Source organism: Lonchura striata, chromosome 2 (assembly GCF_050655825.1).
Source record: "Lonchura striata isolate lonStrDom1 chromosome 2, ASM5065582v1, whole genome shotgun sequence".
NCBI lineage: Eukaryota > Metazoa > Chordata > Aves > Passeriformes > Estrildidae > Lonchura > Lonchura striata.
Window position 1 is genome coordinate 72,634,472 of NC_140704.1, and position 23,423 is coordinate 72,657,894.

At 41.0% G+C, this 23,423-nt stretch overlaps 1 protein-coding gene across 6 annotated transcripts in view; it reads right to left on the reverse strand.

The window, feature by feature from the left end:
- The window catches only part of SLC66A2 (solute carrier family 66 member 2), a 77,794-nt gene extending 56,609 nt beyond the window's left edge, over nt 1–21,185 (reverse strand). For 2 of the 6 annotated variants that reach the window (XR_014952759.1, XM_021553399.3), the window contains exons 1-4: nt 21,080–21,118; nt 20,364–20,720; nt 11,369–11,502; nt 5,809–5,862 (exon numbers count right to left, since the gene is read on the reverse strand). Coding sequence is in view for 5 of the 6 variants with exons in the window: in XM_021553399.3 (XP_021409074.1) it covers nt 5,809–5,862; nt 11,369–11,502; nt 20,364–20,566 (391 nt within the window). In the remaining variant the exon portion in view is untranslated. Of the gene's footprint in view, nt 1–5,808; nt 5,863–11,368; nt 11,503–20,363; nt 20,721–21,079 lie in introns of all 6 variants that reach the window. The other 4 variants (XM_021553397.3, XM_085571558.1, XM_021553398.3 and 1 more) reach the window with 4 other exon arrangements.
- Between the last annotated feature and the right edge of the window lie 2,238 nt (nt 21,186–23,423).

A 23,423-nucleotide genomic window follows, 5' to 3' on the forward strand; every position in this document is an offset into this window, starting at 1 on the left:
TCACCCATTCATTGGGTAATCACAGAAAGTGTAAGCACCATGCTCAGGATGTCTGAAATTATGGATTTTGTTTCCATCACGTACCATGTTGAATTCCTACTTCCCTAGAAATGTTTGGACATTTGCCGGCTGATGGAAAGTAGAGAATTAATCCCTATTTTGCTTTGCCTGTATGCACAGCTTTTGCTTCACCTATTAAAGTATCTCTACCTCAACCCAAGAATTTTCTCAGTTCTAGCCTTCTGACTTTCCCCTCCCACCCACTGCAGGGGAGCGAATAAGTGGCTCTGCTGGGAAGAGCTGCCTGCCCAGGTGAGTTCACAACATCAGATTATTCCCTATGGCTTAAGTATAACTACTGATAAGTCAGCAGTTCATTAATAGAACAATACATCCGAGATCAGTTTAAGACTTGGAAGCTATTGCTTCATACTTTACATATCAGTCGTACAAGTAATGCCAGTCTCTTCTACTTCTGTTGCTCAGTTCATCCATGCATCTCATGAAAAGAAACACCCTTAGGTTTTCTGAAGGTGATGACCTTAACTCTAATGCAAAGCCACCACCTATCTCTCAGGCCTAAACCTGCTACATGCCATGCATTACAAGAGTGACTTACCCACCTGGATCCCTCATCACTTCATCTGCAATTCTCTGGATTTACTGCAATTCTCCCTCTCCCCTTGCTCCACCTCCCAGAGAGCCATGTGGGCCAGTTGCCTCCAGCATAGGGAAATGGGAAAATGTAAAAGAAAATTCATTCCCAACCACTGTTATCAGGAATGTGCTTTCACAGCACTCAGGCAGGCAGGAAACAGACTGGCCTCATGCCTCCACCTAACTGCAGTGGGTGTGTGTATTTCTGGATTTTTCACCTTAAGGAAACTGCCAACTGCCAGAGGCAGGGATCATAGCTGCTCAGAGGCCTCAACAATCAATCCTTTGGGTTTCTCCCTTCTCAGCTGTCTTTCAGAAAGGAAAATGTCTCTCTAGAATACAGAATTTAAATTTATCCATCCCTTTTATACCTTCTGAATAGTAACAGATAAGTCTGCAAAAAAGTATGCCCTCCTACTGAACCATTTTCAACAGGACATAAAAGGCCACAGAACTTCTCAGGCCCACTAGCCTAAGGGGCTGAAGAAAGATTTACCCTGAATGGAAATTCAGAGCCTGAAAGAGAGTATTTACTTGGAAACATAAAACTGGTCACAGAAAACAGATTGATCCAAACCCATTTTTCTCATGTTTTCTGAAAGAAAATTATTTTACTGTTGAACTTGAAATGGTTCAGGACAAATTCCCTATGAAAATAAACAATTTTTAAAATTAAATTATTCCCTGTCTGTAGTTTAGCCAAAAAAAAAAAAAAAATATCAGTTCAATCTGTTCAGTAAGCCAACAATTTCTAAGCTCTTTTATAAAAAATTCAAGTGTTCTGTTTGGACTGAATTATTCTGAAATGCTTGAATAGTAATGAACTTAGACCTCCAGCACAAACCCATACCTGTAAAGACAAATTATTTTCCAGATTTGTGTTGGTCTTTTTTGCAACAGCAACTAAAAAGAAAGCAAACTTATGTATTAAAAAAGACACCGATGTTTACCACTTCAGAATTTATTTAAAACAAACTTTAAATTGCCCCTATATGTTTATAATCTCCATTTCTTACTCTCTTTTGTCTCCTGAAAGTTCTAAAAATTGATGCAGAGAAAGACATGGGGAAATGACTGTTCACATCATACACAGAATTACAACCAAAGTTGCCATTTTCTCAGGCAGAGTAGACCTGAATTCTTCAACAACTAGAACCCCATTAATATTTTTTAAATCTTTTTTTTTTTAGTTAAAAAAACCCAACAAATCACAAAACTAAACAAAGCAAAAAAAGAAAAAAAAAAGAAAAAAAATAGTCTCTTGGCATACTGTTTTCTCACAGACATGCCATTACAATCCCTTCTCCTGAACATCCTCCCCAAAATAGTAACAAAAGCACTCTGAAATTAGTCTAACGAAGATACATATAATCCTGGGAAGGAGGGATAGAAATCCTCCCAAGAGCACTTCCATGTTCAGTTACACACAGACAGAGGTGGTGACACCCCAGCAACAACTCTGCTCTCATCATTCCAGCTGTACAGGGAATTCAACCACTGGGCAGCACAGTGCAGAAGTCAAGTACTTTCAATGAAACCAAGGTGCTGCCCACAACCAGCGAGGAAATCTGTGCCTCTGCTCTGCCTCCAGCTCTGCTCAGGGTGTTGGGGCTGGACAGAGCAGCACATGGTGCATGTTACTTACGGGCCACTCTTGGAAAAATACAGTGCTCACCTGCTAACTGTGCAGGATGCCCTTCTGAGCCCAAACAGACCTAGCACTGAATAGAAGTCAGAGAGCTGATTAAATAAAGTTTAGATCCTTCATGGCACATGTAATGTAGTAGTGCTGCTCTAGAATATGTCAACACTGTGGTGGTGCTGGTGAACAACACAAGCCAATGGACACCCTGAGGTAACTAAAGAGAAAAGAAGAAGTGTGAGTGGAAGTGAGAGTTATTCACCAGGCTGTCACACTGCCAGTGGAAACATGCAGCAGATGCCTGCACCTGCTCAATTCACATTACTATTTTCTCCTCATTATTATGCAGATATAAGTCTATAAAGTCAACGATACATACATTATTCCCCCTAAAAAATGTTTAGTAGTTTAAAATATTTTGCAACAGATATTTGATGAATCTAAGTTTTTTTCCTGTTTTATTACCACTAGTTTTTATTAGACACGTTTTAAAATTTAATGTACTTTGATGAATTTTTGAGTTAAAACCCAGGTTCAGGATTGAGTAATACAGCAAGTGTTAAAACCATCTTCAGAGAGAGAAGGAAATCACAGAAATGTCTTTCCAAATGCTTAACCAACTACTTAGAAGGAAAAAATCCAACAAGTCCCATCCACTTTGAGGCTCACCTGCCACACACTGAAACCACTCTGAAAAACTTTAAACAATATACGCTCTTTGGAGCTATGGTAGTGTTTTGTTACTTCTTTGATGATTTTGTTACCCCAAAAGTTTCCAATACTCACAGGGCTCAAAATATGTCTATGGAATTTGTATTTTAGCGAAACAGATTAATACACTTATTCACATTTGTTCTAAATCATCTGATCAAGAAACAAGGAACAAGCAAAAACCCAAATTTCAACTCAACTGCACCTCGCTCAGCTTGACAGTTGCCATGCTACCAGGAACTAGGTAGAACTAGGTACCTGAATTAGAAAACAAAGGAAATAAAGCATTAATCCTTCAGAACTGGAGCTACATCTTTTTAGTCTTTCCTTTGCTAATAAAAAAAAAAAGGCAAATAATTTTATTTCTAAATGGAATCAGAAAACCCTACACCCTGGGGCCAACCTTACTGTAAATTTTTTAGGTCACTAAAACTGCAGTAACCTTCCCACATACCCTCAACTCTCTCTCAGTACTAATAAAAAGTCACTTTTCAGAGTCATGTGACAGAGATAAAGGCTTTTACAGATAATATGTGGAAAAACAGTGGCATTAAGTGGTTTCTTGAACTACTGACAATAAAATAAAAAAGCAACCCCGGGGAGCTCAGCAGGAGTTCAGTTCCTATTCAAGGAGAAACACTAAACAAATGCCTCTGTATTTATCTAACAAGTTCACCTAAAATTCATTGGTAGCCCAGTACATTTTCAGATGAATTGTTCAACAGCTCTATAACGAAATAGTTTTCAGAGATCATCTTCATTTACAAACATAATTTACTACATGACCAGAAAAAGAAAATAATATAATAATTTCTGAATCCTAAAAACATACTGAAAATGTTTTTTTAATTTCCTTTGAATAATTGAGTGGTGTAAAAATCTGTTCTTCTTGAGCAGAAGTTTTAATTAAAACTCATTAAAGGACATAATGAGAATACACTAGCACATGAAAATATGCTAAATATTCCCCTCAGCTAACCTCTTATGTGAGCTTCCCCAGAGCTGTAGCGAAACACAGCACTACAACACACAGCTGAGTTAAGCCCTATGTAAATTTAGTGTGACATATGCTGTGACACACAGCACTGTGCACCCCACCCTTTATACCACCAGCACATACTTCTGTACACACATTATACACAAACAACTTAAAGCATTTCTAATTTCTTTATAGTAGTAAGAATTGTCATATTTCAGACTTCCCCACCCAGTCTTTAAACTTCTGAGCAGTAGTGTAAGGCTGTCTTGTTCCTTAGCAATAATTCAATTCATCCAGTTTTGCTAAGCAACTCCAAAAAAACCTCAAGTAATACCTATTAAGCTGGATTAAGATGTGTGGTGCTTTATTCTACATCTTTTTAGGCTATCAAACTACCAACAAATGACTTTTCAACCAAAAAGACGAGGAAAAAAACCTGACTGAAATAAGTAAAAGGTCATATTAAGTTACTTATTTCTGTTTAATTTTAACCACCTGAAGTTGACAATTGTTTATAGCTCTGAGACTGTAAATAAAGCATTGCTGGAAACTAGTAAAAGACAACAGGAATACAGGCACAAGGAAGACATTGCTAAAACATTGCATTCCAATGGTTAGTGCTGCAATCCAGTGAGAATGACCACACGAACTAGAATAAAAGACAAACAGAAAGTAGTTTGATACCAAATCCAGAAAAAATAATGTTTTGAAAATACAAAAGGAAAAGGTGCTTTGCAAAAATACTGGTATAAGACAAACTGATAAATTTCTCAAACATGGACTTTGCCCCTAAATCTGAAAGGGGAGACCCAGAAGATTAATCAATAAAAGTGTCTTATTTAACCTAAGCAGGGCTGGCCTTATGGTTTCAATAAAGCAATCAGGTTAATACCATTCTTGGGCAGTTTCTTAGAGCTAATTCCAGCTTGATTAACTGTGTGTTGAGAAATACACAGACTCTCCTTTTGCCACAGTATTGCTCTTCTATGCCCTGGATATTGCCAATTGAGTTGATCCCTCACTAACTCGAGAACTGCAAGAGAACACAGCTGGTACCAATGGAAGATGCTGAATCAGTTCAGTTAAAACCAGTCTGAAAGCTGACTTTGGCAAACTTCTGTGTCAGTGTAACTTCTTTGATGCAATACTCCAAATAATTTAAAACAAAATTACAATTACTTGACTAAAACTGTTATTCCAAACTATTAAGAGTGGAGAAAGTACTGCAAGGTTGTTTTGCACCTAGTATTTCCTGTTCCTTAAGTATATTAAACAACATAGATTCCAACTCTGAATCTGAAGATTGGAAGCTCTTACCTTGGGCATTACTAATTCCCAGATAGCAATTCTAAGGCTGCTCTATAATGAAAAATAGAGGAATATTCACAAGGATGCAGGCACTTTGCTTGAATATCAAAGTGAAATATCTGCTGTATATTTCATAGTTTCCTCCAGGCCAAAACTGAAAAAAGGCCAACTGAATCTGAAGAGGCGGATCTCTGTTTTGTTTGTCCAGCTTGGGGAAGAAGTAAGGAAGACACACAATGTGGTCAATTCAACTGCCTTCAAAGAATTTGTTTCTGAAATAGAGCTGAAAGCATCTTTTCCTCTTTTCCATGAAAGTTAAAAGTGGACAGGTGAAAAATTAAAAAAAAAAAAAAAGACACCAGGTTTTAGTATGTCAAGAAAATGTAATGTAAACATTCTCTATAAAAATGATCATGCAATCATTTCCAAAAATGATCACAAAAAGTAGCGAATCATGAAATATGTAGTTAAGGGGACAACTTCAGGCAGAATGGGTTTGTACAGTACATACCCAGATAGGATCTCTTGGGAGGTGCTTTGATTTCTTCATCCTTACTATCTGCAGCTACATAAAAAAAGAGTTGAAGGGGAAAAAAAAAAGAAGGAAAGACAGACTTTTATGATTAAATGCAACAGTGGTTATTTAAGTTACAGTTTAGTCAGTTAGTACATTTTATTCATTAAAAAATAATAGCCAGACCAAAATATGTCAGGAATTTTAGTCCCCTTGCTTTCTATAAGGCTCCCACCCCACAATGTTAAGATAGGACTGAGCAGTAGGAAATTGCAGAACAGTCTCAGTGCATAACCCAACAGCAGTGTACCTATGAGGGGAAAATAAAGGCTTAAGAAACAATGAAACAGGCAGCTTGATTCTTACTTTAGACTACATAAATTCTAACTTTTCATGATGTCGTGGGTTGACCCTGGTGCAATGCCAGTGTCCCCACGAAAATACACCCTCCCCAAATAAATGCTGTGAGATGCGATCAGGAATAGAGCAGAGCAGGCCCAAGCTTAAAAACAAAGGGAAAAACTTTATTAAGCTACTACTACTACAAAAAAGACACATAGAATTCGGAATGAAAGCCCTCCAAAACACTAGTCCTCCCCACACCCAATTTCCAACAAACCACAGTGAGACAACACCCTGGATTCCTGATCCCATTATCACCCTCCACATAATCAATTCTAAGTTCATCAAGGGAGAGAGGAGTCTCTCCGGTACCACAGACCCCCAGGAAACACAATTGCCACCTTTTGTGTTTCCATGTCACACATGGCACCGCCTGGAGAAAATCTGCCAGTGTGACACTCTCCTCTCACCACTGTGCATGGACAGACTGCTCATAGAGCTCCTTTAAGGATGCCCTTAAGGATGCCTTTAAGGATGCTTTACCAAGGACGACAAGAACAACAGTCCAGTGTCTCATTTTGGGACCACAGTGTCTCCCATTTTCCTCCTCCCATGGGGCAACAGAGATCTTCTTCCTTCTGGAGACAGAGGGCACCACCACACCCTCCTCAACTCTTCTCTGTTCACTCCATTCCTGTGCTGGTAGTTGCTAAAGCAGGTCTCTTGGCTCACCATTGCATCCCCCTAAAATGCAGTCTCTGTTACAGGAGAAACTGGTTCAGTCTACAGCTATACAAGAAAAGTCCAGCCAAAAGCCACTCCACCATTTCCTCCCACCTAGGATTCTTTCCCCATCTTCTTCTAACATCTCAGGTCCCAGGCCATCTCTTTTCTCTTTCAGAAAAAGGAGTAATATTTCACAGAGCTTTCATTGTCCAAGAAGGAGTTAAAAGTCTCAGACTCCCAAGACGGCTGAAATCCCTGCCCAGAACTCCAACTCCCATGGCTGGGCACCTTCTCCCCTCCTCTCTTTTCTCCTCTGCTGGTGTACTGACGGCACAGTTCTCCGTCTCTTTCACTCTCTCTCTCTCTCTCTCTGGGGGGGGGGGGGGGAAACAAAGACATCTCAGATTTTCCCCACCCTTCCATCCAGGAGCTGGCTCAGTTCCAGTCCCTTCACACCCTGGCCTACCTCTCCCAGGCCGCATGGCTTTCCCTCCCTCACCCAGCCTGTGACTGGGCATGGGAGGTCTGCAAGGCGCTCTGACTGGAACCAAAGAGAAAATTCCCCTGGGAGTTTCTCTGCTTTTAACGCCCTGTGTTCTCAGAGGTGTGTCCAGCCTTCAGTGGTCACTCCAAGTGCCAATAGCCAAACCTGACCACTGATTGGTTTGACCCCAACTTCCTGAGAAAACTCACTTCCATGTCAAACCATGACACATGATCAGAGAAAACAACCTGTGACCTCAGCAGCATTGGGTGTGTGGATATATATGTATTAAGAGCTGAGACAGTAGTTGCCTTGCCTCTGGTGGAAAATGCTATTCAAAAATACTGTCACAAAGCCCAACATCAAGGAGAGAACAGACCTCATCCATGCTGCATGCTAAACCTCTTTCACTCTAACCTTCCTCTGCCAGTTGAAAACCCTATATTACACAAGAGAGTTTTTTAGTGCCAAAACCAAAGTTCTTCAAAGGATTAGAGTGCTATAATAAGATACAGGTTACAAAGGAGATTAAATCAACCAGCAAAACTGGATGGATGGCAAGAGAAAATAATCTTAATGTAAAAAACAAAGGAGCCCATGTTCTACTTGTGGAGTTTGGGCTGCAAAAGTACAGAGATGTCCAAGAGTCTCCTTTCAACAAATATTGTCCACTGGTTTTCAGTATAGTTCATACATTCAAGAGACTCCAGATCTGTTACAGCACCTTGGGCATTACTAGAATCTTTGTTGGGAGAGGGGTGGGAGAGTGTGTCTCTCTCTATGAATATGAACAAACTGCTCTGGCCCACCCACATTCCCAAAAGTAACCAGATGTTTTCAGCTGTGACAATCTTGATTCAACCACCTCTTGGTTTTTGAGTAAAGACATAGTATATACACATTTTGTATTTCAATATTCAGCTCTTTAGCATGGTAGCACCATCATGCCTCAAAATATTACAATACTTTGAACAAAATTAACAAGAAAATTAACAAGAAGCCTGGCCCTCTCTGTACTGAGTCAACAACAAAGCATACATATGGCACCACAGATACAACTTTAAATCTTGGGAACGAATATGGAAAACTATTGTTATCCCAACAATGGTACCAGGAGATCTGCATTAGAGTACTTAAAATGCAGTGAGGTGAAATACAAGATAAAAGATAAGAAGCTATTGTTCATGCCTGATGATTTCACCTGAAGACTGCACATAGTTTTCAAAGCATTCTTATGCAGGGGAGAGAACTGTCCCATCACTGGAGGTTTTTAAATCAAATTGGGATATTTGTTAGTTTTGGGTGCTGGCTTTCTCCTGCCTGAATTGTTAAAAATAGACTATACAGTTCAAGTTTAAAAAACAAATAATATAACAGTTGAATATATGAACAGCATTTGCTCCATTTTCAATTGGTATGTGCTGAAGGATAAAGTCTGTATCCAAAACAAAAAAATCAAAGAAGGCAGCAACAGTCCAAGATGGGTTGCACCACTTTCAGCTTCATTTTGCAATACTAAGAGGGAGTGGGGGAAAACCCCATAATTGAGAAGTAACTCTGAGAACAGGAAAAAATTTAAGAAAATTCACATAATCTTTTTAAGTTCCCTATGCATAGAGTCTAAAAAAAATCAAACATTACTAGAAAACCGAGGGAGACTGCATTTCTCATGCTATTATAGTTATCTTACAAATGAAACTACAAGCAAATTGACTGAATGTCTGTATATGTTCTGAATAGTTATTGACATTTTGGGTATTCTAAGCCAGTAACACCAGAAAACAGGATAAAGAATACAGAACAAGTTTGTCAGGATTTGAAGAGATTGCTTCTTAACGCTTCAAGATAGGAAGCAGATTCTTTCAGAACTAGTTATTACTTAAGGGACCTAATTTGTGAGAAAAATATAAACAAAAGGAAAAAAGACAATTCCCACATAAATGAAAACACACTGCTAAACATATACTTATGCCACTTGGAAGAAATACCATATTTAACAATAATATATGGAAACAGCAAACTCGCTTCCACTGAAATCTTCTGTTCTTTCTAAATATTTTGGATTATTTTGCCAAAACATTCAAAGGGAGGATAGGAAAGAAAAACATTTGTAATGAAGACCAGCCATGTGAGAAATAATAACTATATTATCATACAGAAATGCTGTATCTTCCCTCAAGATTCTGCAAGGTGAGCCAAAAACAATGACTTCAAACCTTGCTCTTCACAGCCCCAGTAAGGTATAAGGAAAGAAAGTAAGTACACAGACTTATCACCTTGCCTAGATCACCATAAAGCTTTAGAGATAAGATTAAGTGTATGATTAGAAACACAGCTCTAACTCCTACTTAAACTGTGCTTGAAACTGTCCAACTTGAAAGGAGCTTTGCATGCATCTGAATGTTTATTCTGAGCCATCATACAGTTGTCCTTACTAAAAATCAATCCCATGTAAGAAAAATATTCCAACTACTCTCAGTGTTTGTGGGAGGATGAATGCCTTTCAACGAAAACAAATAATTAAGGACCACAAGTAGGCAAAAATTAATCTCTCTAAGCAAATTCCATATGACAAAGTGAGTTTTAGAAAAAAGGTTTATATAATACAATGCAACCTTAAAGAGTTTCTATCATCTGTCAAGGGAAGGACTGATTACCCTTTAGGAGACTGTATGTCTTTCAGAGAGAATTGCTTAAAGAGCACTATATATTAAACAGAAGAGCCTCCCTTTTCTGTCCAAAGGTTACTGAAGGAGCCTGTGTGTGTGTAAATGTGCACAAGAACAATTTCCTCTCAGAAAGGGCAAACAGAGAAACCTCTCCGTCACTCCACAAGATGTTAGCACAAAGAGAAGAGGAGGAAAAAAGCATATGTACTCCTCCCAAATGCTTCCTGGATTTTACCTGCTGCTAAATCTTGCTGAAAGCAGTTTAAGTTGTTCATCCTGCCAGACTGAAAAGCCCTATGAACACGGCGGGTTGTGTTTGGAAGCTGGATTGCAGATCCTCTTCCACATGAATTCACTTACCTGAAGAATTCTCACTACACTCGCTACACTCCACAATGAGAGGGAATGGAAGTAGCTTCCTTAGCTATTAGATAAATTACCCTAACTGCACAGTCAGGAGCTGCTGCCTTCTAATGATGGCTGTGGATATCTGGAATTGGATCAGACCCTCAATTACTAGAGAGTGTGGAAAAGAACAGATGGAGAGAATAAATTATACATCCTTAATGACAAAACAACTGACAGAAAGCTGACAGTGTTAATTCTGTTCTTGCTGGTAATAAGCTGTTACATAAAATGTTGTAAGTCAAAGCCAACACAGAGAAACAAAATCTACCCATCTCACATTTCTAATCTGCAGGGAAAAAAACAATGACTTTGCACAAAGTCTGAATATTTTATTAAACAGAAAATAATAGCCTGGCCCAACTGAAATTATCAAAATTAACCACAATTAAAAAATATGAGAAAATTCCCATAAATCCCAACTAATGCCAAAGGAAATGGAACACAAATTAAAAAAAAAAAATAGTTTTGCAACCATGGTAAGAAGCACCTGGTTTCTTGATGGTCAATAACTAAAGTAAATAGAAAATTATCTACAAAAGCAAATGTTTGCAATTACAACATTTAGATAATAGTGTAATATCATAACTAAGAACTTCATAAAAAGTACAGCTGAAGAAAATAACTTCTTACTCCAGCCAAGATATTTTTAAAAATCCAGGCTAGCACAATAACATAACAACCAGCTCTATATTCAGAATGTGGTGTGAAATATTAGGGAGAACTCCAAGTTCTAGACTGAACCAAGACCTGTCTGAAATAAAATTTCAGCTGTACATTTTTATCTTGAAAATAAGCAGTTTCAAAAAAAAAGTTCAAAAAGTGCTACACTGGGGAGACTGGACTGCAACACAGAACTTTTGTACTGAAAGTAGAGCACACCATATTTTCAGAGATATTTCTCCTAAAAAAGCCAATTCCCATCACTAACCTGCAAAAGAGCGGCGTTTCACGTTCAGCTCATTGGACACTCGAATTTCAGTGCACAGTTTCAGCATCAGTAACATTGTAATGATCATGATAATGCTCTGCCACAAAAGAGGGGATTCAAAACGCCTTCCAAACCTAAAAAAGGAAACGAAAGTATGTAAAACATTGAAGCACCTGGAAAATGAAATGCTAACAGTAACAGGTATGGAAGGCTTAGGAAGTCAGAGTCACCAGACAGACCTAGTTGCCCATAGAGGAGCTCAGAGCAGAACTATCTGAGAACCTTATTTCAGCATCCCAATGGACTGATCGTAGAGATGCTGAAGAGAGAAGCTTAAGTCTTTGCTTTAAAAGCCAGCAGCAAACCTATTGTTTTAAAAGGAGAATCACATCCATTAAGCAGTAAGTTGGTACAGAGAGACCAGAGAGATATACCACATTAACACTTGTTATGTGTGCTCTCCACACACACACTCCAAATATATCACATGGACTTTGTGCAAAACGTTCCTTTCTCATTTTTCCATTTTTAAGTTAAGTCATAAAAACAACAGCACCTGCCCTATAAAGAAATAAATACACTAAGCCCAGTCTAGACATCTGAATGGAAAAGGTGTACAGAACACACTATTTATTTAATCAGTTTTTGCCTTATTTGGATAAAGACTGGGGGAAGTAAGGAAGTACAGATGATGTGTCATGGGAGCTTCCGTGCACTTCCTTCACACAATAGAGAGGGTGAACCTGGATTGTGGCCAGTCCTGACTGAAGAGTTACTCTTAAGTGGTTGCACAAGTTCTGCTGTAGGAAAAGATCAGTGGAGATCAGTAATCCTCTTCCTACATCACTTGATGAAAGCTCAGCAATCCCCACCACACACTCAGTAAGTGCATAAAGGGTTAAGAGTGGAAGCTTATCATGGGCAGCCCTTGAAGCATATTGCAATTACAACAGGAAGGTGACACACACATCACAGTAAGCTGCTTCTCTGTGCTCAGTTCTGCCAGGTTTTATGCCTTGAAAACAGAGATGCTGAGGAAGGGATTTGGTTAGAACCTATTGTTGTGCTCCCCAGCTCCCTCACCTGCACCACAAGGTACACAGGCTTTTTATATTTCCTAACAGCACCAGTTACTAAGGTCAATCTTCAACCACATCATGCTGACCGAGTCTCAAGCCTCACAGGCATGGCAATTATTTCCATCTTCTTGACAGTTCCTGTTTTATAGCACCCAGGCAAAATGTAATGTTGTGCTTCGGCTACTTTTATGGCCAAGCTCCATGCTAGTAGAAACCAGCTAGGCTCACCATCATGCTGTCACACACTACTGTGTTTTCACTGCAGCCATTTCATCAGAGAGATTTTTTGTTATGAGTCAACTAACAAGGAACAGGACAGAGACTGGAAAGTCCTTGACTAGCTTCCTTGGAAATCATGTACAGAAGAGCCAAGGCACCCACATCAGTAAAAACAGTGAAGTGTTTCCTGTCTAATGGCATACAGCCAAGGAAAAGTACAACTCCTTGAGCCTTCATACTCCTGCCAGAGGGCCCACCAGTTAGTACTGCAGGAATGGTAGTTCTGTGACCTTTAGTCCCCCACTTCTACCCTCAATGGAGCCTTTACTGTAAAAAACTTGGAGGACACTGAGGAAGGAAATAAAGAACAGAGCTGATAAGCATAATCATAGGCAGCGTGTGCTCTGAATAAGGCTTTCACTGCACTAGTTTCAAAATGCAGGGGAAAAGAATAAAAGTTTGGTCTAGCCTATGCTCCAGGTTCATGATTCCAGAGCTCATTTAGCCTGTGTTGCTGACTGTGGCCAAGTTCCCCTCATCTAGAGGAATTCAGTACTATTATATGTGTCTCTTACTCAGGGATGAGAAAAAACATGGGAAAGACTTACTAAGAATTACAGACCAGTTAACTATAAACCAGATTTAGAAAAACCATCTCCAAGTACAAATGTATTTGCATGTAAAAATACAGTAATGCATTTAAGAGAGGCTGAACTAGAAGTACAAGATAGAAACTATTATGACAGTAAATCCAGCCACAGGTCACTGCAAGGTTAGCTTCTCCCTGCTGATGAGATTATTGGTCATTCAGTAATGGATGCCTCACAAAAGTACTGTCTGCTGTATAAATACCCACTTACTATAAACACAAATAAACATAGCCACCTGCTTCTCTGATCACAACAATTTGTCATGAGATTCGAATACTGCTACAGACCCTCTCCCCCAAAACACCAGGTGAGAAAAAAGAGTAAAGCAAAACTCACAACAAACAGAGTTAAAATGGAAATTTAAAAATTCTTATGGTAACTTCAAACAATGCAAACTACCTTCAGGGTTTTTCACAATAACAAACGTTATACAACAAAACATACTTATATGAAATGTATCTCCCCAAACACCAAACCCCATAATGAGTCTTGGAGGCAACACAATCCACTAAACTAGATCACATATACAGGAAAACAAACAGCTGCTATGGAGACCAACAGGCAGAGCAAACTACACCACATGGATTACACCACACTACCTGAGCAGCAAGACTGAAGGGAATACCACTGTCAAGGACCACTCTTGGGTTCCTGAAGCTATGAAAGTAAAGCCAGAACACTCATTTTGCTCTACATCATGGACAAACACCACTCCAAGCTACTTACCCTATTTTGCATTAATGTCAGGGCCTGCCAAAGCAACACTAATCCGGTTTAAGACTCCTCAGGCCAGGTTGAGCCAGGAGCCCTATGGGATGTAAGTCCTGCAGGGAGAGTGTGCCATTCCATGTTCTGTTTCCTTTCTGCCTCACAGACATCATTCCTGTCTCTGCGTAAGCAGGAGCCAGGAGAGGAGGCACATTAAGGTAATTAAAGCACCTTATGAGAAAAAAGTGAAAAGCCTTAGGATACTAGAACAGGCTTGTGAAAAAGATCAGCTTTGAAGTGCTGGGGGTGAGGGGTCACCACCGTTATTCTGCATTTTCATCCTGTAACTACAGTGTTGTGTAACAAAGTGAACAGTGACACTTGCAGTATTCAAAGAACTCAGAGTTCATATGTCAGACTACAAAGAGACAAAGTGCTTTTCCATTGTTTACTTCATTTGTAAAAACAAAATAACTCTTTTATTTCCTGTACTAATCAAATACACAAATAAAGGGGGGAGGGGGGGGGGAGTGGCTTACATGCTATTAGTGTTTCCACAGCCTTCAAATGACTAATGCATGTTCAGGGTGATGAAGACAAGAGAAGTGCACATTAAAGCCAGAGCAGAGACTAACTAGTAATTGAGAAAACTACATAATTCCATTGGTACAATTCAATTCTGCAATAATCCTGCTATTCCAGTCCTGGGCCTACTCGAAATGGCAAATGCCAATTGTGAAAAAGAAGCCTAAGCTAGACCAAACATAAAAGGTTTGCTTATCGCTTTTCCTAAGACATATTTGAAAAGAAATTGACTGATTTTGGTGCAGCCACATCACCATGTCCCTGACCACTCTTTCCTCCTACACTCCTGGATGCAGTTCCAGCTTTCATCTCATGTCTGCTTTTCAGCTCTTTGGGAAGTTACAGATTCCAGCCAACAGGGAAAGCACACAGGATACACCACAAACTAGCAGGATTACAACAGATAGCCCAGGGTAGCAGCACAACAGCTGTCCTGAGAGTCATCCCACACAATTACAGAATTTAACCTGTAGGATTTAAGCAGGAAGAAGAAACAAACTAGTTTTGCAAGAGGATCTTCTGTATATCTCTTGACATGTAAACTTCCAAGACTTTATGCATCATCCCAAACTAAGCTCCTCACTTGGGCATACTTGGGCACAAAATTCTACTTTACTTTCTGCACAAAAAAGTAGCACATCTTATCCCTGCTCTGTGGTACTTATACAAAGAAGGAGGAATTGCATAACACTTTTGCTCTCAATATCCAAGCAAGATACCAGCAGGCCATATGTAAGGCAATCTTTCAAAGTTGTAGTCATTCCATCAGCTTGATTCATAGCATCATCCCACACATGGTAAAAACTGGCGAGATTCATTTTAGTAACAGAAGCCTTAAAGGCACAAGTTTCTCTGTCTTGCATAAAGTCCTTCAGATTTCACTGCTTTGCTTTCCAAAGCCAGAGCAACACAAGACAAAAGGGACCTGATCCACAAGTAGCAATGCATATGTTCTAGCACAATAAATACCTAGGAATCTACCTCTGACAAGAGCAAGTTCACCATTTCTCTGTAAATTACTTCCAGCTCCATACTTGAGTCTCTAAACCTCTATTCTTAAACAGGGAGCTTATTCCATTGACTCTAACACAGAGAGCTCTGAGGTCTATTGATATTGCTGTTTTAAGAAGACTTTTTGTTTCATGTCAACTGATGTGGAATGGGTAGAGGGTTACCTTTGCTCAAAAATAACACAGTCCATAGTCTCCATCCTGTCCCTGGCTATCAGAACTTATTCCCACAGTTTGCCTTACATAACTATTTTGTGAGAATAACACCAAAACTGGATGGTTTTAGTTTCTGTTTTTGCATTTCTGTGGCAGTGCTGTATGAGTTTTAGGACAAGGTCCCTTGGAATTGCAGCTCAAAACCTTTGGAAATAACATTGTCTTCTTGGAAAATATACAAACCCTATTATATCATGACATCCATTTTACAAAATGTAAAACTGAAAAAAAATCCCAAAAAACTTCTGAGTATAGCAGGCAACATAAATACTTTTGGCTGCTCTTAGTCAAGATATATATAAAAATGTCTACACCGATTTCTAAGAAATCTATATAGTTCCTTTTCCTCTAGCTATTTTTTCTCATTTTAATATTAGAAGAAACTGTAATTTATCTCTTTATAAGCTCTGTTTTTAAAAAGAAAGGGCAAAGAGAGACAGAGGGGGTAGAGATGGAAAACTCACAAGTAAGTTTTTCTGCATCCTCCACCCCCAACTGATTACACAACTCTCACCCGCCTTCTCATTCCTGTTCTCCACCATGACAATGCAAAGCTACTCAGTTGGCAGCCTGCAGGCCACATGAACCCAGATGTGTGCACCTTGGTCTAGTGCCACAGGGAACTCTGGAAGCCATCCCATAACTTTCAAACAGCCTGGGACACCTTAAACAGATAATTAATCACCTCAAAGCATCCCTTGAGCAAGAACACAGAGCTAACTCAAAAACGTATAATAAGATATGAGGCACAAGCAATCAAAAATGGTAATGAAGTGTTTAATTAAAAATGTAGAGGGAAGAAAATTGCTATCAGGGGGGTTTTTTGAGCAGGCCATACATTTTCATATGCACCAGAATTACAAAAGCCTGGATCTCTGCACTGCCTCTCAATGCCTATCCACAGTGTAGACTTTCCCCAAGCTGACCAGTCCAGAGAAACAATGGCCTTAGGGGCTGGAGAAGACAGACAGGAGAAGCAGTACTGACAATGGCTGGACTAAACAAAGGGGCAGCTCATGCAGCCATAAATCCTATCCAGTAGCTATACTGGCACCCCAAAATAATATTGCTTTGATGTGCTAGATAAAATTGTAGCAACAGATTACTACTAAAAATAAAGTTAAATTGGTATAAAATCTACTACAGCACAAAATCTGCTCTTCACACTGGTAAACAGAGACTTCCTTGTCTGATAAGCACAAACTGCCTACCTTTAAATTTATTTTTTTTAATAATCCTCTTTAAAAGGGCAAAAGTCTTAAATATGACCAAACTTCTAGTTTCTTTTTCTTAAACAAAAGCCATGCCATGCATGCATAAATAAAGTGAATTACACCCATTGCTATCCATATTCTGTCTTCACTCTTCCAGACCAATCCTTCCACACAAAGTTCTGGCACATTGCTGGAACACAGCCAGGCTAAACAGACATAACTGAAAGCATAAACAGCTCCTTAAAGACTACATTTTGAGACAGTATGTGAAAGAGAAGCATGAAAAATGGATACTGTGCTATTCTCATCACTAGTAAACTAAAAGTTCCTTGGGAACATTTTGAAATTAAGTGATTAGATTTAAGAATGACAAGGAAGAGAGGCATTGCAGAGTTCTCTTGACTTCAAAAGACAGCTTACCACTGAAGACAGTCTAATCAGAGAAACAATTGGTAAGAACAGGTAACTGGAAGCAGGATTGATCTGAGTAGTACTTTGTTCATTGGCTACTCTCACAGTGCAACCCACCAGATGAAACTCTATTAACCCATAAAGCATGCCTAGAAGATTAGGAAGCAAGTACTCTATTTGGATGGAAGATGAAAGGTCAAACTTAAACCACAACAAAACATTAAACCAAAAAAAGGATAATCTCTGCAATAACCAAGTACAGTTATAAGAACCTGTGGAATCCATCATTCCACAAAGAGAATGTGAGGGAATTGCCCCCATAGCGGAGGAGAAGGAAGTATATTAAAGCCATAAGGGAAAGGTGGGAGGACTGGGTCTGTTACAAGAAACACAAATACAGAAACACCAGCACTACCCAAGAGTAAAAATATAGAGGCATAAAAGGCATAAGAGGCAGGGACAGTCTGTCCTGAGCCGCAAATTCAATACATGAAATTTCAGGGAAAACCTGGAAGTAACAACAGAAACAAACTACAGAAATGTCTTTGAAGTTAAAAACAAAAAAGCAAAAAACAATAGAAACATCAGTCATCCTAGGAAATAATTAAGTCCTGAAAAGCATCACTACTAAAACTTCAAAGTTTTTAAGGCCTAACAATTTAAGTACTTCTTTTTGGATCAGGGTGGAGGGGAAATCCAGAAAAAATTACTTACTCTGGCTCAAATCACACACTAATAATAAGGGGTAATGAAGGGAAAACAAATTAAACCATAAGCTTTATGGCAGTAGAGTTTTCAGAAGAGAGACTTGGATTAATCTGGAAATCTAAAGGGAAGGAGATGTCAAGTGATACTTCAGGAAAAAAATTATATACGGAACAAAATTACTCATAGGAACAATTCTGTCCTGGCACCAGAATGGATTAAATTATTTAATAAATTTAAAACAAAATAAATAAAAACTTTCTCATTTCCTCCAAAGAATATTACATATACAATTAAAAGAACTCTGCTGTTTATGTCATTATCAAGAGCATTGTGTCCCAGATAATGCATCAGCTATAGGTGACATTAACCAAATAATGCAAAAATTGAATTACCAAGATGCTCTATGGGTGCGTTTTCACAATGTTCACAGGAATCACAGACTCTTGCTCTACAATCCTCCTTTAATCAACCAGAAACCAAAGGATAACATCCACCCTCAATGCCTTTTGACGACTTACTGGTGCTTATAACTAACTACCAGGGATGACAAATTTTTTAGGCAGACAAGCAAAATATTCTCTCCCAGGAACACTGAATTATCATTATGCAAGTACTCTTTTGTCTTTTAGTTTAGCAGAACTAGAGAGAGACAATTAATTGCAAGTACAGACAGAAAGGTTTCTGCAGGCTCCTGCATGAATCCATTCCATACCAAGCTCCAAGGTGACCAGACCTTACACAGTGCTTAGACGCCTCAGGGGTGATACTATCATGTGGCCTAACTACTCATACATACTCCTATCAATATTCTTTCTCTTTTGACATATTGACAGATCTTTCAATATTGACATAAATTTTAACTTTATACTACTTGCAGTATTTATACTTTCACACATCTCTTAACTACATGTACTTAAAATCAATCCAAATTAAAAATCTTTCAGTTTTTTCCATAGTCTGAGTCTCACTTAACAAATGTACTCACCCAAGTTACCTAGAAACTGCCAGCATCTCCATTCAGGTGTAAGCCATTTATATATTTTGACTACCTCCACTAAAACCAAAAATTACACTATTTCTCTTTCTAACAATGTCAGCTCAGGCTCTTCACTTCTCCTCCTGCCAGTTCCTCTACTTCCTCCTGCTCTCTGTTTTCTCCATATACTTCTCCCCAACAAAACACAGTTCCAATTCAACAAGTAGCTCTGATCTAGTGATGACTACTGTTTGACTGCCAGCTTGTGGTGCCAAGAAAGGGTCTCCTGTTTTCCACTGCAGCACAGCTGTAACAGAACCTAAGAAACCATTATACAGAGTCAGAGGAGGTTTCTTTAAAAAGAAACTGGAAACCAACAAACTGATGCAGCCTATTACCCATCAGTTCTTTATGGACTAAAAAGTATTACTTTGTAGTCAAAACAAAATCACAGTATAACTATCCTTAGTTGCAGTTAATTGCTGAGACCATTACATCTTTGGTTTCCCAAGTATATTCTCAGTGGTGTAACATCTGTATAATAAAAAGTAATGAGCAAGATGTTTTTAACATTGATTCACAGGAATCATGTCGTAATAACATTTTCTTTGTCCAGCAGCACAAGACCAAAATATGGAAACAAACTTGCTCTTAAGTATTGAAAGTGGTGTTGAAAGCAAAAGAAATTTGCTTTTGAAAGGCAGGACATCATTTCCTTGCTTATCCAAGAATGAAAATTTTCATCTGTAGTTGCGCATGAAGATCTACAAGTGAACCCCCTCTGAAAGCCAGCTGGCATCCTGGGAAAATGCAAGAATATATGGCAAGTGTTCCAGTGACACTAATGCCAACTAGACACTAGAATAAGTGGGTGGTACTGAGGTTTCCACTCTGAAAATTGAGATAGAGGAGCATGAGAAATGCAAAATATAGCCAGCAAGAAAAAATACCTGACTTAGCATAAACCTCTTTACCAACAGTTAAAAAGTTTCATCTTGGAAATCAGACTGCTGATAATCAGATCTGGCAAGGGAAATAGATCATGCTCTCCAACTCAGTTCATTCTACTTAATAGACTCACTCACTGATGGAAAGACAGCATTCTCTTCAAGAGAAGGGAAAACATACGTAAAAAATTATTTCCTCAAAGATTCCAACCAAAGCTTTACAACTGGCAAGCAGGAACCTTTAGAACTGAGCAGAAACACAGCCAACTTACCAAAAAAGTATGCGCAGAATGTTTGCGACCAGCAGCACCAGGCAGACGTAGGTGGAGAAGCCCTCCGCGTTCTGGGTGCGCCGAATGTCCCGGTACTGGGGGATGTAGGGCACGACGCCGCCGAACACCATGGCCCCCGCGGCACCCCAGGACACCAGCTGCTGCATGGGCACCAGCAGCCATTCCAGGCCGCCCGGCTCCATGCCGGGGGCGCGCGGGGAGGCGCTCGGGCGGAGGGATGCCCTCAGGCTAAGGGTGCCCCGCCGCAGCTCTCCGGCCGGCGCCGGCTCTAGCCACGGGCGGGCTCCTGGCCGGGATGCGGCACCATGACTGCGCCCTCTCCCGCGGGGTCCGGACCTGGGGAAAGGGACGGGGCGTGAGCCTGGCTCTGCCGAGGGCGGCTCCTGCCGCTGCCAGCCGGGCGCTGCCGAGCCCGGACCACCGCCCTGCCGCGGGCGGGCCGGGGGGTCGGGTCCGTGCCCGCCCCAGCCTCAGGCCCGGCCCCACGCCCAGCCCGGCGCTCCACAGGGTAAGCCCGGCCCCGGCACGGCAGCCGCGCCGTTCCATCGCCGAGAGCGACCGGGCAGGGCGCGGACACGCGGCTCCGCCGCCGGCCCCGCCCGGGCCCTGGCCCGCGGCTCCGAGGGGCTTCTCCGCCTCCCTCGCCCACCCGCGCTCTGCCCGCCCCGCGGACAGGCGGGCCGCCCGCCCCGCACCTGCTCCCCGAGCTCCGGCCGCCGCCGCCTCCATCCCCCGGCGCCGCTCCGCGGGCGGGCAGCGGCGGCCGGGGCGGCCCGTGACGCACCGGGAGCGGCCCCACCTCCGCCAATGAGCGCCGGGGCCGCCCCTTCCTCCGGCGGAGAACGACGGCACCCCGCCCGGGCCCCTCCTACCGCGCTGCGCCCGCGGGCCGTACCGGGACTCGGCGGGCGGCCGCGGGATGCCGTGGGCGGCTCGGCTGCCCCGGGCGCACCTGGGCGCGTTCTCCTCCGCGGGCTTCGCTGAGCTACCGCCCCGGGTCCTGCTCCCCAGGAGTTAGGGAAAATCCCGTCGTGCCTCGTGGACGATGGGCAATGGCTTTAAACTGAAAGGAGTAGATTTAGATTAGATATTAGGAAGAAAGTCTTTACCTTGAGGGTGGTGAGGCACTGGAACAGGCTGCCCAGAGAAGCTGTGGTTGTTCCATCCCAGCGAGGCCAGGCTGGATGGGGCTCTGAGCAACCTGGCCTAATGAAAGGTGTCCATGGCAGCGAGGTTGGAACTAGATGGTCTTTAAAGTCCCCTCCAACCCAAACCATTCTGCGATTGTGTGATTTCTGTGGATCTCTGAATTGCAGAGGCTGGGGAGGGAAAGTGTGCATCCTCTACCCAAAGTAGGGCAGACCCAAAGTGACCGGGGAGCCTCTACCGCTGCTTGCACTGGGCCAGGAGTGGACAAGTGCTGCAAGTGCTGCACACAGGTGTTGTGTGGAGAATGACAGCATGGACACTGCATCCACCTCCTTCAGCCACACTTAAAAGGATGGATCATCCACCACACATCCAAGTGACTGCACAGCTGTCCTCAAAGCTTTTTCCTTGGGCTCCCCATAATACTACCTCAGACGTGCTTCCTTCTACCTTGTAAGTAGAAGGCTGCTCATCCCCTGCCACTCATCCAACAGGTAGGAAACAAGATGGGTTTTCCTGCATCTGAGGAATGTATAATTTTGTGTCCTATAGCAGGAACTGCAAATGTTTTTTGTAAGTGTTAAAGGGGGAAAGGAGCTCAATTTGAAATAGAAATGTCTGTTTCGTGACTTCAGAAGCCTTTTGTTTACTTCCTGCATAGCAACACCTTGTTCAACTGTAACCATTTCCTCCACTGGGCAATTTTTGCAGCATATGTGCAGCACATGAACCTGCACATTACCACAGAATTTATTTATGAAAGACATTCTTGGAGTACCATCATACAAATATCCAAAACAGCCTCCTATGTAGATCAGGTGACCAGTGATAACATTGGGACTTAGCTTTCCTACAAGGAAGTAGCAGCTCTGCTACTTGAACAAAGCTCTATTCCATTACAGAGACTTGATAGTTTGTTTGATGAAATTAAAAATATATAGTGGATGTTTTGAAGTCTGATTTTTGTATGAGGATCCTGAAGTTCCTGATTTCATTGCATCTGACTCACTCAGAGAGACTATAAAAATCCATTTATGTATAAACTGCACTATTTAAAACATTTTTGTATTTAATGGCTCATATTTCATGTATCACTTGCGCATTAATATCAGGCAGTTATGCCAACTTCTTGACATGCTTTCCTTGGAGCCCTTAGCACATTATTTTTTCTTAAGCACAATGGTCTAAGCAAACTTCAAGTTGAAAATAGGAGTAGCCCAGATTAGAAAGCAAATTGTTGTTCAAGTAAATACTAGTATTTTGAGAAATCATGAAAAAATTGTCTTGAGAAAGCAGGTGTTTTGAAGTAATGGTTACCTACGTAGAGGAAACTACCCAAGGTGCCACCAGATCTCCAGGTTAGCTTCCAGAATTATTCCAGGATGCTCTTAAGTCTATTCAATAACAAATTGTATATAGTATTCAGATTCTAAAATACTCAGCTGGAAACAGACAACTGCCTAAACTTAGGTTATTTTCCCTTACTTGAAACTGCAAGGGTAAAAACTGTGAATTACAGCACGTTGCTGTGTTCACACAATTCAGTTCTGGTCACTAAAAAACATCCTGGTTGTTCAGGAGTTAATCCACGGATGTAAGCTAAACTGACCAGTGACACCAGACACTGAGTAGGAGGAGGAATGACCGGTTGACTGAATTCCTCCGGCTGAGCAGCTACCAGCATCAGGAAGGGACCCTTCAGCCTTCTTGCTCATTTCTTTTTATTCTGGTCTCAGGATATTCTAAAATGCCGGGCTCGGGTCCATCCTGAGGTACTTGATGCCTCCAGCCATAGCATCCTGCCTGGCACAGGAACACCCAACCACAGCAGACCCAGCAAGACGATGGTAGGAGAGTGTGCTGGAAGAAATTTATGTAAACCTGAGGTGA